The 13,759-nt window shown below is 37.1% G+C and overlaps 1 protein-coding gene across 11 annotated transcripts in view; it reads left to right on the top strand.

Annotated features, from left to right (window-relative positions):
* Window positions 1-13,759, top strand: part of CSPP1 (centrosome and spindle pole associated protein 1) — a 122,167-nt gene that overhangs the window by 4,783 nt on the left and 103,625 nt on the right. For 10 of the 11 annotated variants that reach the window (XM_067018058.1, XM_067018063.1, XM_067018062.1 and 7 more), the window contains exons 2-3: window positions 4,617-4,725; window positions 8,655-8,754. In XM_067018058.1, coding sequence (XP_066874159.1) covers window positions 4,627-4,725; window positions 8,655-8,754 — 199 coding nt within the window. In that variant the 5' untranslated portion in view covers window positions 4,617-4,626. Of the gene's footprint in view, window positions 1-4,616; window positions 4,726-8,374; window positions 8,447-8,654; window positions 8,755-13,759 lie in introns of those variants that run through there. The other variant, XM_067018061.1, reaches the window with a different exon arrangement.

Here is a 13,759-nt window from a genome sequence, read left to right on the forward strand (position 1 = left end):
TGAAGTTCACATTATGTACTACTTAACTAAGTTTCAACATATTTCTTTTAGATAAAACTTGCTTTTCTACATTTTTACAAGTTATTATTATCCTCCGGACATTAAATTCAGTGGATATTTTTTTCTCTAGCTCTTGCATTTGATATTGTTTATTACTTTTTTTCTCGTATCTTTTTTTTTTCCTCTGCAAATTATGTTGACTGGGTTTTGCTTTATATCCTCTTCTAATTATTCCTTCTTTGTACTTTTTTTCCAGCTTTTTTTTTTTCGATTCTTCTGTTATCCCCTCAAGTGAACATTCCCATCATTTAGTTCTGGGTCATCTTTTTTCACTGTATACCTTCATTTACCACAGCTTCAACTATTATTTTTAAAATTGTTGACTTTTAAATAAACATTTCTAATGTGGTTCTCTTGAATTTGAGTCTTGAATCTGCTGGACATTTTCATTAGCATGTCTGACTAGCTGTAACTTAACACAGCTAAAGCAAACCTTTTCACACCAACCAGCTTCTTCTGACTTATTTTTGTCCAGAATTCTGTTCACGTTTAGTTTCCAGGACTTAAAACTTTGGTCATCACTGGCTCCTTTCTTGCCACACATTGAATTAGTCAATAAGTTTTATGGGTTTTTGAAAGATGTATTTTTAAAAAAATTAGTTTCAATGAGGAAAGGATAGATAGTCTTTTCAAAAAAATGGTGCTGAAATAATTTCCATATGCAAACAAAATTGAACCTTGATGACCCTTGCCTTACACCGTTTGCAAAAACTAACTTGAAATGGATCATAGGTATAAGATGTAAGAAGTAATACATGTAAGAGAGAAACTTATAAAACTTCTAAAATAAAACATAGAAGAAAATATTTATGATCTCAGGCAAAAGCTTACATAGGATACAAAAAGCACAAACAATTGATGAAAAATTGATGAAAAATGGATAAATTGGACTTCATAAAATTTAAAAACTTTTGCTCTTGAGAAGACATCACCACACGTTTATAGCAGCTTTATTTATAATTGCCAAAATCTGGAAGCAGCCAAGCTAACCTTCAGTGGGGTAAAGGAATGGACAAATTGTGGTACATCCAGACAGTGGAATACTATTCAGCACTACAAAGAAATGAACTAGCAAGCCATGAAAAGACAATGAGAAACCTTAGTAGTACGTGTAAGTGAACTAAGCCAATCTGAATAGGCTACATACTGTATGGTTACAACCATATGACATTCTGGAAAAGGCAAAACTATGGAGACATTAAAAAGATCAGTGATTGCCAGAGATTAGAGGGGAGGGAGGAGCGAATAGGTGGAGCACAGAGTACTTTCAGGGCAGTGAAACAACTCTATATGATACAGTAAAGGTGGATATGTAGCATACATGTGTCCAAACCCATAGAATGTTCAACACCAAGAGTGAACCCTGATTTAAACTGTGGATTTAAGGTGATAATGATGTGACAATGTAGGTTCATCAGTTGTAACAAATGCACCATTCTGGTGGAGGATGTTGATAATGGGGGAGACTATGCATGAGTCAGGGCAGAAGATATATGGGAAACCTGTACCATATGCTCAGTTTTGATGTGAACCTAAAACTGCTCTAAAAAATAAAGTATTAAAAAAAGAAGACATTATTAAGAAAATTTAAAAACAAACCACAGACTTGGGGAAAATATTTACAAAAGATGTTTGAGGAAGGACTTGTATCCAGTGTGCATAACATTTTTTTTTACATTTCAATAAGAAAACAATTTTAAAAATGGGCAGAAGATTTGAAGACATTGTGCCAATGGTTATATGTTTGGATATATGAATAACGACATGAAAAGATGCTCAACATCATAGTCATTAGAGAAGTGCAAATTAAAACCACAATGAGATACTTCTATATACCCAATAGAATGGCTATCAAAAAGACTGAATGTACTAAGCATTAGTGAGGATATATAGAAACTACAACCCTCATACACTGCTGGTTGGAATGAGAGGAACAGTTTGGCAGTTCCACACAGCATTAAACAGAGTTACAGATAACTCAGCAATTCCATTCCTAGGTATCTATCAAAGAGAATTGAAAACACACAAAAGCCTCTACACAAATGTTCATAGCAGCATTATTATTAATAATTAATTAATTAATTAATTTTTGGCTGCGTTGGGTCTTGGTTGTTGTGCGTGGGCGTTCTCTAGTTGCAGTGAGCGGGGCCTACTCTTTGTTGCAGTGCACGGGCTTCTCATTGCAGTGGCTTCTCTTGTTGTGGAGCACGGGCTTTAGGTGCGCGGGCTTCACTAGTTTTGTCACGTGGGCTCAGCAGTTGTGGCTCGCAGGCTCTAGAGTGCAGGCTCAGTAGTTGTGGTTCACAGGCTTAGTTGCTCTGCGGCATGTGGGATCTTCCCACACCAGGGCTTGAACCCATGTCCCCTGCATTGGCAGGTGGATTCTTAACCACTGCGCCACCAGGCAAGCCTCAATAGCAGCATTATTCTTAAGTAAGCCCCCAAATAGAAGCAACTCAAATGTCTAGCAATGTGTGAATAATAAACAAAATATGATATTTCCATATAATTGAATACTATTTAGCAATAAAAAACAACTATTTACTGATAGATGCAACTATAAGGATGAATCTTGGAAACATTACATTAAGTGAAAGAAGGCAATGCAAAAGACTACATCTTATATGATCCACTTATATTAAATTTCCAGATTAGGCAAAATTATAGAGACAGAAAACATCTCACAGTGCCTGAGCCGGGGTGGGAGTGACGATTGACTACAAAGGGGCATGAGTGAACTTTTTTGGGTGATGGAAGTATGCTTGTGTTAATAATTGTACAACTGTATGAATTTAGTAAAACTTTTGGAACCTTTCACTAAAATGGGTGAATTTTATGGCATATAAGTTAGTCCTCAAAAAATCAACAACTTATGATTTTAAAAATCCAAGACTTACTGAAAAAAATAAGAATTCATGAGTTCTTACTAATAATAAGCTGAAAATAAATATGGACAAAGGAAGGGCTCTTTAGAATAGAATGATTAGTGCCAACTTGTAAATATATATGCAGGGAGTGGTGGAATTGGAAAGTTACCATTTTGCAGGCATCTAGAATCAAAGACTAGATCAATAAAGAATCACCAATTGATGCTAAATCTTGAAAATTTTCATCAGGAGCAGGATGTTTGCATGGCCTAAAAATATCTTTTTATAGACCGCTTATTAGTTACAAGGAAACAGTAATGCAGAAATCAGTCTTGACCACCGTGTGATAAAAAATAACATCACTAGTAAAGAGCAGGTGGATATGTGTCTCTAATTGTTGACACCTTTAGGACACATCACCACCTATGTAATATTTCTTCTGATAACCTGAATTTACTCATGAAGAAGCATCAGGCAGACTCCAAATAAGGACTATTCTATTAAAAAGAGTGGGTGGTGGGTGGGTGGTATCAAAAAATATTAGTGTCATAAAAGACAAAGTAAGGGTGGAGAAATGTTCCAAATTAAAGAGGCTAAAGAGACGTAACAGTGAAATGCTGTATCCACCCTAGACTGGATCCTGAACTGGAGAGAGAAAAATATGCTATAGAGGACACTATTAGGTCAGGTGACAACACTGGAACATGGACAGTAGATTAAAAAAATCAATGTTACTGAAGTTGACAAATACATTGAGGTTATGTAAGAGAATAATTCTTTTTTTCTTTTAATTTTAAATTTTTTAAAATTTATTTATTTTTGGCTGCGTTGGGTCTTTGTTGCTGCGCGCGGGCTTTCTATAGTTACAGCGAGCTGGGGCTACTCTTCGTTGCAGTGTGAAGGCTTCTCGTTGCAGTGGCTTCTCTTGTTGCGGAGCGCGGGGCTCTAGGCACACGGGCTTCAGTAGTTGTGGCGTGTGGGCTCAGTAGTTGTGGCTCGCAGGCTCTAGAGGGCAGGCTCAGTAGTTGTGGTTCACGGGCTTAGTTGCTCCACGGCATGTAGGATCCCAGACCAGGGCTCGAACTCGTGTCCCCTGCATTGGCAGGCGGATTCTTAACCACTGCGCCACCAGGGAAGCCCGAGAATAATTCTTAATACACACTGAAACGTTTAGGGGTAAAGGACTAGGATATATGTAATTCAGCCTCTGAATGACCTTAGAAAAAATTGTGTAAAGAGAACAAACTTGTGTGCACAAAGGTAAAGCAAGTGTTGCAAAATCTTAGCAATAGGGAATGGATAAGGAATATGCAGGTGTTCTTTATACTATTCATATTGTAACTTTTTTGTAAGTTCAAAATTACCTCCAAATAGTAAAATAAACTTAAAAAAAAGTGCTTTGACTTCAGGGATTTTTTGGTGTATATGTGTGGATGGTGGTGTTGGTTCATTTTCTTTTTTATTTCTTTTCTGATATTTTAAAGTAGGTTGTAGGTTTTGGGGGAAGTTGGGATTGAAAGCAGGTAGGCAAATTTCATTCAGGCTTGTTTGAAGTTCTCAATTTGATAACTGAGATTGAATACTAAATGCAGACTAAGCCTGCATGTTAATAATTAGCCTAAAGATATTCTGATATAGCTATGCTCACTGAAAGGTTTTAAAAAATTTATTTAAAAATTTTGTTTTTAGTATCTGCAGCATGGCTGATAATTTGGACGAATTTATTGAAGAGCGAAAAGCCAAATTGGCTAGAGACAAAGCAGAATTGGAAAGTGATCCACCTTACATGGAAATGAAGGTAATTCAATTTTTTAATGAATCAGTATCTTAAACATTTTTAAAATCTACAAAAGTAAATTTATTAGAATAGTTTTTTTGTGTGTATTTTTCAGAATATACATTTGTTAAAATGTTTCTGAAAGCAGTGTCTGAGAAAGCTTTCCTACGTTTGATAGTTATTGAGACTGTGCTGGGCTCTGAGAATATAGCATTCTAGACAGATGTGGCACTTTCTCTCATGGGCTCAGTGTATGTAATAAGATATTACATATTACATACATATTAGAATGTACATTAATCTATGCCATATGGTCCATCCTAATTAGAGTAACCGTATATATTGGCTTGCACAAGACAGTCCTGCTTTGCTTGTTGTCCCAGTGTGTCGTCTGGTTTAAGCATTTGTCCTGGACAGAGTTATCCTGATTGAAATGATAAAAAATATGGACACTCTAATTATATAGGAATTTTACTCATATAGCTAATATTTATTATGGGCTAACTATGGATGAGGCATAGTCTTTAGAGGTTACATTGATACTTTACATGAATCTATGAGATAAGTAGTTATTATTGTCATTTTCCAAATGAGTAAACTGAGGCATGGTGACGTTCAGTAATGAGACTTAGGTGACAGAGTTAGTAGAACTAGGCTTTGATCCCTGGCAGCCTGAATCCAGTGCTTATTCTCTTCACCATCGCACTAGTTTGCTTTCCTTCCGTGATATCTGCCCTGTACAAGGAGCTGTGCCAAGGACTTCACATGTATTACATCATTTAATCATAAAATCCCAGTGAAGTAGGCTGAATTTTTGTTGTTTTACAGATCCAGAAAGTGAGGCTTAAAGGGGTTAAGTAATTTGTCCAGGTACACACAGTAGTGGATTCAAGATTGGAACCTTTATGTGTCCAGCTCCACAGTTTATGCTCTTAACCACTCTCCAGTACTTAGGACTGACAGTGTACAGCTTTATTATAGTTTCTAATATTATAATAGATAGGTAATAATCTTTAAGTCTTATGTCAGGTATCACCCACTCAGTCAGGCCTTGCACTCCCCTCCCTCATCATTTCTGGGACTCCTCACACTGTTCTGTTTCTTTCTATTGCTCCTCTGTATCACTTGCTACATATAACATAATCTAATTATGTATTATGTTTATTTTTTGTCACCACAGTAGTTTATAAGCTTTGTGATGGCAGAGATTCTTTTGTATTTTTTTTCACTCATATGTATTTTTTTCCCTTTGCTTTTTTTTTTAACATCTTTATTGGAGTATAATTGCTTTACAATGATGTGTTAGTTCCTGCTTTACAACAAAGTGAATCAGTTATACATATACATATGTTCCCATATCTCTTCCCTCTTGTGTCTCCCTCCCTCCCACCCTCCCTATCCCACCCCTCTAGGTGGTCACAAACCACCTCTCTGGTCTCCCTGTGCCATGTGGCTGCTTCCCACTAGCTATCCACCCTACGTTTGGTAGTGTATATATGTCCGTGCCACTCTCTCACTTCGTCACAGCTTACCCTTCCCCCTCCCCATATCCTCAAGTCCATGCTCTAGTAGGTCTGTGTTTTATTCCCATCCTACCTCTAGTCTCTCATGACATTTTTTTTCTTAGATTCCATATATATGTGTTAGCATACGGTATTTGTTTTTCTCCTTCTGACTTACTTCACTCTGTATGACAGACTCCAGGTCCATCCACCTCACTACAGATAACTCAGTTTCATTTCTTTTTATGGCTGAGTAATATTCCATTGTATATATGTGCCACATCTTCTTTATCCATTCATCTGTTGATGGACACTTAGGTTGCTTCCATGTCATGGCTGTTGTAAATAGAGCTGCAATGAACCTTGTGGTACATGACTCTTTTTGAATTATGGTTTTCTCAGGGTATACGCCCAGTAGTGGGATTGCTGGGTTGTATGGTAGTTCTGTTTGTAGTTTTTTAAGGAACCTCCATACTGTTCTCCATAGTGGCTGTATCAATTTACATTCCCACCAGCAGTGCAAGAGTGTTCCCTTTTCTCCACACCCTCTCCAGCATTTATTGTTTCTAGATTTTTTGATGATGGCCATTCTGAGTGGTGTGAGATGATATCTCATTGTAGTTTTGATTTGCATTTCTCTAATGATTAATGATGTTGAGCATTCTTTCATGTGTTTGTTGGCAATCTGTATATCTTCTTTGGAGAAACGTCTATTTAGTTTTTCTGCCCATTTTTGGATTGGGTTGTTTGTGAATGAGCTGCATGAGCTACTTATAAATTCTGGAGATTAATCCTTTGTCAGTTGCTTCATTTGCAACTATTTTCTCCCATTCTGAGGGTTGTCTTTTGGTCTTGTTTATGGTATCCTTTGCTGTGCAAAAGCTTTTAAGTTTCATTAGGTCCCATTTGTTTATTTTTGCTTTTATTTCCATTTCTCTAGGAGATGGGTCAAAAAGGATCTTGCTGTGATTTATGTCATAGAGTGTTCTGCCTATGTTTTCCTCTAAGAGTTTGATAGTGTCTGGCCTTACATTTAGGTCTTTAACCTATTTTGAGTTTATTTTTATGTATGGTGTTAGGGAGTGTTCTAATTTCATTCTTTTACATGTAGCTGTCCAGTTTTCCCAGCACCACTTACTGAAGAGGCTGTCTTTTCTCCGCTGTATATTCTTGCCTCCTTTATCAAAGATAAGGTGACCATATGTGTGTGGGTTTATCTCTGGATTTTCTATCCTGTTCCATTGATCTATATTTATGTTTTTGTGCCAGTACCATACTGTCTTGATTACTGTAGCTTTGTAATATAGTCTGAAGACAGGGAGTCTGATTCCTCCAGCTCCATTTTTCATTCTCAAGATTGCTTTGGCTATTCGGGGCCTTTTGTGTTTCCATACAAATTGTGAAATTTTTTGTTCTAGTTCTGTAAAAAATGCCAGTGGTAGTTTGATAGGGATTGCATTGAATCTGTAGATTGCTTTGGGTAGTAGAGTCATTTTCACAATGTGATTCTTCCAATCCAAGAACATGGTATATCTCTCCATCTATTTGTATCATCTTTAACTTCTTTCATCAGTGTCTTATAATTTTCTGCATACAGGTCTTTTGTCTCCTTAGGTAGGTTTATTCCTAGATATTTTATTCTTTTTGTGGCAGTGGTAAATGGGAGTGTTTTCTTAATTTCACTCTCAGATTTTTCGTCATTAGTGTATAAGAATGCCAAAGATTTCTGTGCATTAATTTTGTATCTTGCTACTTTACCGAATTCATTGATTAGTAGTTTTTTGGTAGCATCCTTAGGATTCTCTATGTATAGTATCATGTCATCTGCAAACAGTGACAGCTTTACTTCTTCTTTTCCGATTTGGATTCCTTTTATTTCTTTTTTTTCTCTGATTGCTGTGGCTAGAACTTCCAAAACTATGTTGAGTGAGAGTGGTGAGAGTGGGCCACCTTGTCTTGTTCCTGATCTTAGTGGAAATGGTTTCAGTTTTTCACCATTGAGGACGATGTTGGCTGTGGGTTTGTCATATATGGCCTTTATTATGTTGAGGAAAGTTCCCTGTATGCCTACTTTCTGCAGGGTTTTTATCATAAATGGGTGTTGAATTTTGTCAAAAGCTTTCTCTGCATCTATTGAGATGATCATATGGTTTTTCTCCTTCAGTTTGTTGATATGGTGTATCACATTGATTCACTCATATGCTTTTGATGCCCAGGACACTGCCTGTTTCAGGAACTCAGTAAGTATTTGTTGATAAGTCAGTGAGCTAAATACTAGAATATTGCAATATTAAATACCTTAGGTTAACTCCTCAAACCTAACATTTAAATGTCTTCTATGGTATACCATGTAATTTCATCAAGTTGTTTAATAAAAGTACTGAGATTAATTGTAAATTTTGTGGGTTTTTTCCCCCTTTGATTTTGTAAATATTATGTCTCTTTCAGGGAACAGCATCAGAGAAGCTTTCTGAAAACAGTGAAATATTAATCTCCATGGCTAAGGAAAACATACCACCAAACAGTCAACAGACCAAGGGTTCCTTAGGTATGTCATTAGGTGTGCTAAACTGATTTTAAGATATTCTTATCAGGCTGTCATGAAAGATCTTTGTCTTGTCCGAAAAAAAGGTAAATTTGGAATCCTAGTAAATAACTCCTTTCTGGAATCTTACATGTGACAGTATGGTCTACATATGAAATATAATGTATACTGAGAACCTTCTTCCCATTTTAACTGTTATTGTCTTGGTTATGATTTGTAGAAATCATAGCAATAAGTATGTATCGAAATTGCAAATTTTGAATGGAATCTGTGTGTGTGTGAGAGAGAAAGTGTGTTAATTGGTGGACTTGTTTTTATTTAAAAATCAAAGACATATGCTTAAAGCATACAAAATACTATTGATGACTATATTAGAATTGTAAATAAGTTAATATTTAGCTGTGTTGAGTCTGGTTATGGTTTGGTATGAAAGTATTTGGGAAACTTAACCTCATTTTGGCTTGTTGGTAGGTGTACATTTTTTTTTTTAAAGAAAATGTATGAATGTTATAAAAGTGTATCCTATGAATTACTGACGACGACTGAAACTTTCACATAAAGGAAGTCAAATATGATGAGTTGCATTTGGTTAAAGCATTGTTCTCATGGGGATGATTTTTCATGGCCATGGGTATTCTATACTCCTAAATTGTTAGCTGCTTTGCATTTGTATTCCACTGGGAATACAAGGGGATGTTGGCCAAGAGACTGAGTAGATAGTGGGCTCTCTGTCTCTATTAGAAAAACAGCTCAAAGTGAATGCCATACTTTTAGTATCTCATATATAGATAACGCTTTCCATTCTGAGTCTGTTACAGATTATTGGCCAATATACTGGTTTAGTGAACTTAAGCATTATATTTTGGTTAAGTGCCTTAATCTCTAAGGCACTCAGTTTCTTTATCTGTCGCATAAAGAAGTTGGATTATTTTCTAGCCCTAAATTTTTATGGATTGAAAAATTGAATTATTCCAGCAGATAATGTTTTTAAAAGTTTGATAGTACGTTCTCTCAAGCACTAAGGTCAGTTTGCTTTGGATTGCGGCTCTCATGCCTTTGCAACCAGGTACAAGTTATTTAAGCTCCTTGTTTCCTCATCTTAAGAATTGCATCTATCTTAAAAGGTTATTGTGGCAATAATTGAATACATATGAAAAGATGACTGGCACATAATTGGTGGATAATAAATTTTAATTTCCTGACTTGTTTCACATTTTTTTAAACTAGGGTTTTGATTTTTAAGAATTATATTAAAAATTATTCTTTGACTATTACATTCACAAATGGTGGAGAGTTTAAAGTCCAACTTACAGTCAGTGACTTCTCCCTCTTCCTTAATTGGTATCCCTTAGGGCTCTGTCCTAGGCCTCCTTTTCATTTCATATACTTCCTGAATGACTCATTCACTCACAGGGCTTTATTTATCATCAATGTGTTCATTACTCCTAAATCTCTATCCCTAGTTCCCATTACTTTTATGAACTCCAGACCCATATATCTAATATTTTAATATCTGTTCTTGGATGTTGTGAGCTCAGAATCAACATGTGCAAAATGAACTTTACTCCTCTCAAACTTTTACTGAGCTGGCTGCGTGGTCATCCTCGACTCCTCTCTTCCTTTTTGTATCCCATAGCAAATAATTACGTAGTTCAACCTGAACCTCAAATAAGTTTACTGTTCTCTAATTCCACAGAGGTTATTTTATATAGGCCTTCACTATCTTTCACTGACATTTTTTTCTAGTGTTCTTTTTGTTTTACAGTCTAGCCTCTTCTACTAAGTCTCTGCACTGCCTGTTGATATCCTTCCAAAAACCAAATCTGATCATGTTAATCCCTGCTTCAAACCCTTCAATGGCTTCTTGTTTCCTGTATGATAATTTTACTCTTTTATTACTGTTACCAGATTATGTTGGCTGTTCCTGACTTGTGCTCCTGTGACATTGGCTCTCCCCTTGAAGGATAGTTTTGAACTTATTCAGCTCTCTGTTTTACTGCAATGGCGCACCAGCTTTCCTGCCATTGTCTATTCATTGCTTAACGCAGTGTCTGGCATTTCGGTGCTTAGAGAAGATATTTTGAATGAATGAATGAAGGTCCCCATTGCAAAAATAAACAGTTCTGTTAGGTGTGTAGAATTTAATTTTTATGGATTGTTTCTTTTATTGCCAACCGAAGTAATAATTATTTTTGATGCACATTGAATCTTACTAAAGAATAATATATAATTTGACTAATTTTGTACCTTATTAGCCTTCAGTTACTGATTTCTTGTGTGAATAATTGTGGCCTTAAGATTAGGCCAAGTACTTAATTTTTGACATTAGGAAAAATGTAAAATAATTGGACAACAGAGAGTTTTCCTTAAGTGGTCTCATCTAGGAATTATAAAACAAGCTGGTCTAAAAAACAAACTGGTCTAAAATTATATATTGAATTAAAGCTCTGTGACACCATAGTTTGAATGGGTAATTAAGCATAGTAGCTATCAGTAATATATAAACTGGCAATGTTTGTTTTAGCCAGTGAAGACAGTCTATTAATAGCTCATTGTACAGCTGTCATGTCAGTGGTACAGCTGTCATGTACCACTACATTTTTATGATTTTGTAAATTCATTTCTGTTAGATGATGATATTCATGGATAATGCTTATCCACTGTGGCTCCTCCTTCCAACATTTTTTTTTAAAAATTAATTTATTTATTTATTTTGCGGTACGCGGGCCTCTCACTGCTGTGGCCTCTCCCATTGTGGAGCACAGGCTCCGGACGCACAGGCCCAGCGGCCGTGGCTCACGGGCCCAGCCGCTCCGCGGCATGTGGGATCTTCCCAGACCCGGGCACGAACCCGTGTCTCCCGCACCGGCAGGCGGACTCTCAACCACTGCGCCACCAGGGAAGCCCTCAACATTTTTATAACACCTCTCACAAAAGGATTTGAGGAGCATTACAATGACTTCTGACAACAACTACCCAGATTTAGACCAGACTTCACAGATTAAGACTTCTACAAGTCTTAATCTACAAGACTTCTCTTACTTCAGATACCAGCTGCAAGTTTGGGGTCCACAGGCCACCCTCAATTCTTATTTATTTATTTAATTTTTTGGCTGGATTGGGTCTTAGTTGCGGCATGCAGGATCTTCCTTGTGGCACATGGGATCTTTTGTTGCAGCGTGTGGGCTTCTCTCTAGTTGTGGCGTGCTGGCTCCAGAGCATGCAGGCTCAGTAGTTGTGGTGTGTGGGCTCTCTAGTTGTGGCGCATGGGCTCTGTAGTTGTGGTGCGTGGGCTCCAGAGCGTGTGAGCTCAGTAGGTTGCAGTGCGCAGGCTTAGTTGCCCCGCGGCATGTGGGATCTTAGTTCCCCGTCCAGGGATCGAACTCATGTCCCCTGCATTGGAAGGCAGATTCTTAACCACTGGACCACCAGGGAAGTCCTCATCCTCACTTCTGACCAGCTGTTTCTACCACCTCCTCAAGTTTGATAACTCACTAGAATGACTCCCAGAGCTCAGTAAAGTGCTATACTTATTATTACAGTTTTATTATAGCAAAAGAATACTACAAATCAGCCAGCCAAAGGGAGAGGTACATAGGGCCTGGTCTGGCAGCGTCCAAATATGAAGCTTCTATCAGCCTCAGGGATGTGTCACCCTCCTAGCACATCAGTATGTGACAGTATAGAGTGTTGCCAACCACGATGTTCACCTGAGCTTTGGTGTCCAGAATTTTTACTGGAGTTTCATTGTGTAGGCATGAATGATTGAATCATTGTCGATGTGTCTTAGTCTCCAGACCTTCTACTTTCCTGAGGTCAGGCTGATGTCACATGGGTCAGAGGTCCAACCCTCCAATTACATGTTTGATCTTTTTGGTGTGACCAGTCCCCATCTGTGTCATCTCTTTGGCATAAACTATCTAGGGGCTCATGAGTGACCTTATTAGTATCAACTAAGAGGTATGTTCTGGGGACCTATCATGAGTAACAAAGACACTCTCATCACTCAGAAAGTTCCAGGAATTTAGAAGTTACCTCCCAGAAACCAGAGAGAGAGGCTAGCCAGATTCTTTATTATATACAGCATGTACGTGGTTTAGTCTGTATAAGCTGATGAAATGGTGTCCTTGATAAGGAGTTTGTTAGAATAACTGAGATTTAATGAAATTATGAAAGAATCAGCTGAAAATGATCTGTAAAAGCAAATGATATCTTCCATCTCCCTAAATCATTTCTAGGCATAATATTTGTGGTTCTTTTATTTAAAAAATTCTTCTCTTACTTAGCTCATTTTCATGTTTGTTAACAATTACTGAAGAGAAATGCTTACATTAATCTTTTAAATTTGGTTCAATCATACCTCAGTTAAAGATCATCTCCTAATCCTTTCTCTTCTTTAGAGAAGTTGAACATTTTCCCTTAGACTGGTTGAGCATTTTTCCTTTGATTTTGATGTTTTATATCCTGGAAGACATTTTTAGAGATGAAATAATGCAGTTAATACTTCCAACATTTTTTCATACATAAATATTTTTTGACCTAACATTCATAGGTTTTCTGCAGTGCTTTTGAAGTGGAGTTCCTGGCTCAGTGACAAGGATGAGAGCATTGCTGTATTTGGTGGGTTTTTCCCTGTATTTTCCATTAAAGAAATAAAGGAAAACATGCATATGGTAAAAAATTACAAAGAACACAGAAGTATATAGCCTGAGAATTGGTGATCCTCCCAACCTTGTCCTCTACTCTCTCTTGTTAAGCAGTTTCTTGTGTACAGTTTCATGACTATACTGTGCACACATGTATATAGCCCTCTCTTCTTTTTCTGTATATGGTAGCATAGGTCCTGTTGTGCGTTTGAAGATACCACTTTAGTGACGTATAGTATAGGGATGTGACCATGACCTCTTGAGATTAGAAAGCAACTTAATGCATCTGTTGAGAGACCTGGAGCAGCTACTGTCTGCTGCTAAGGTTTCCACTACAGGCTGGCTGTTGGCTACTATCTGGA

This window comes from Kogia breviceps, chromosome 17 (assembly GCF_026419965.1).
Source record: "Kogia breviceps isolate mKogBre1 chromosome 17, mKogBre1 haplotype 1, whole genome shotgun sequence".
NCBI classification, from domain to species: Eukaryota; Metazoa; Chordata; class Mammalia; order Artiodactyla; family Physeteridae; genus Kogia; species Kogia breviceps.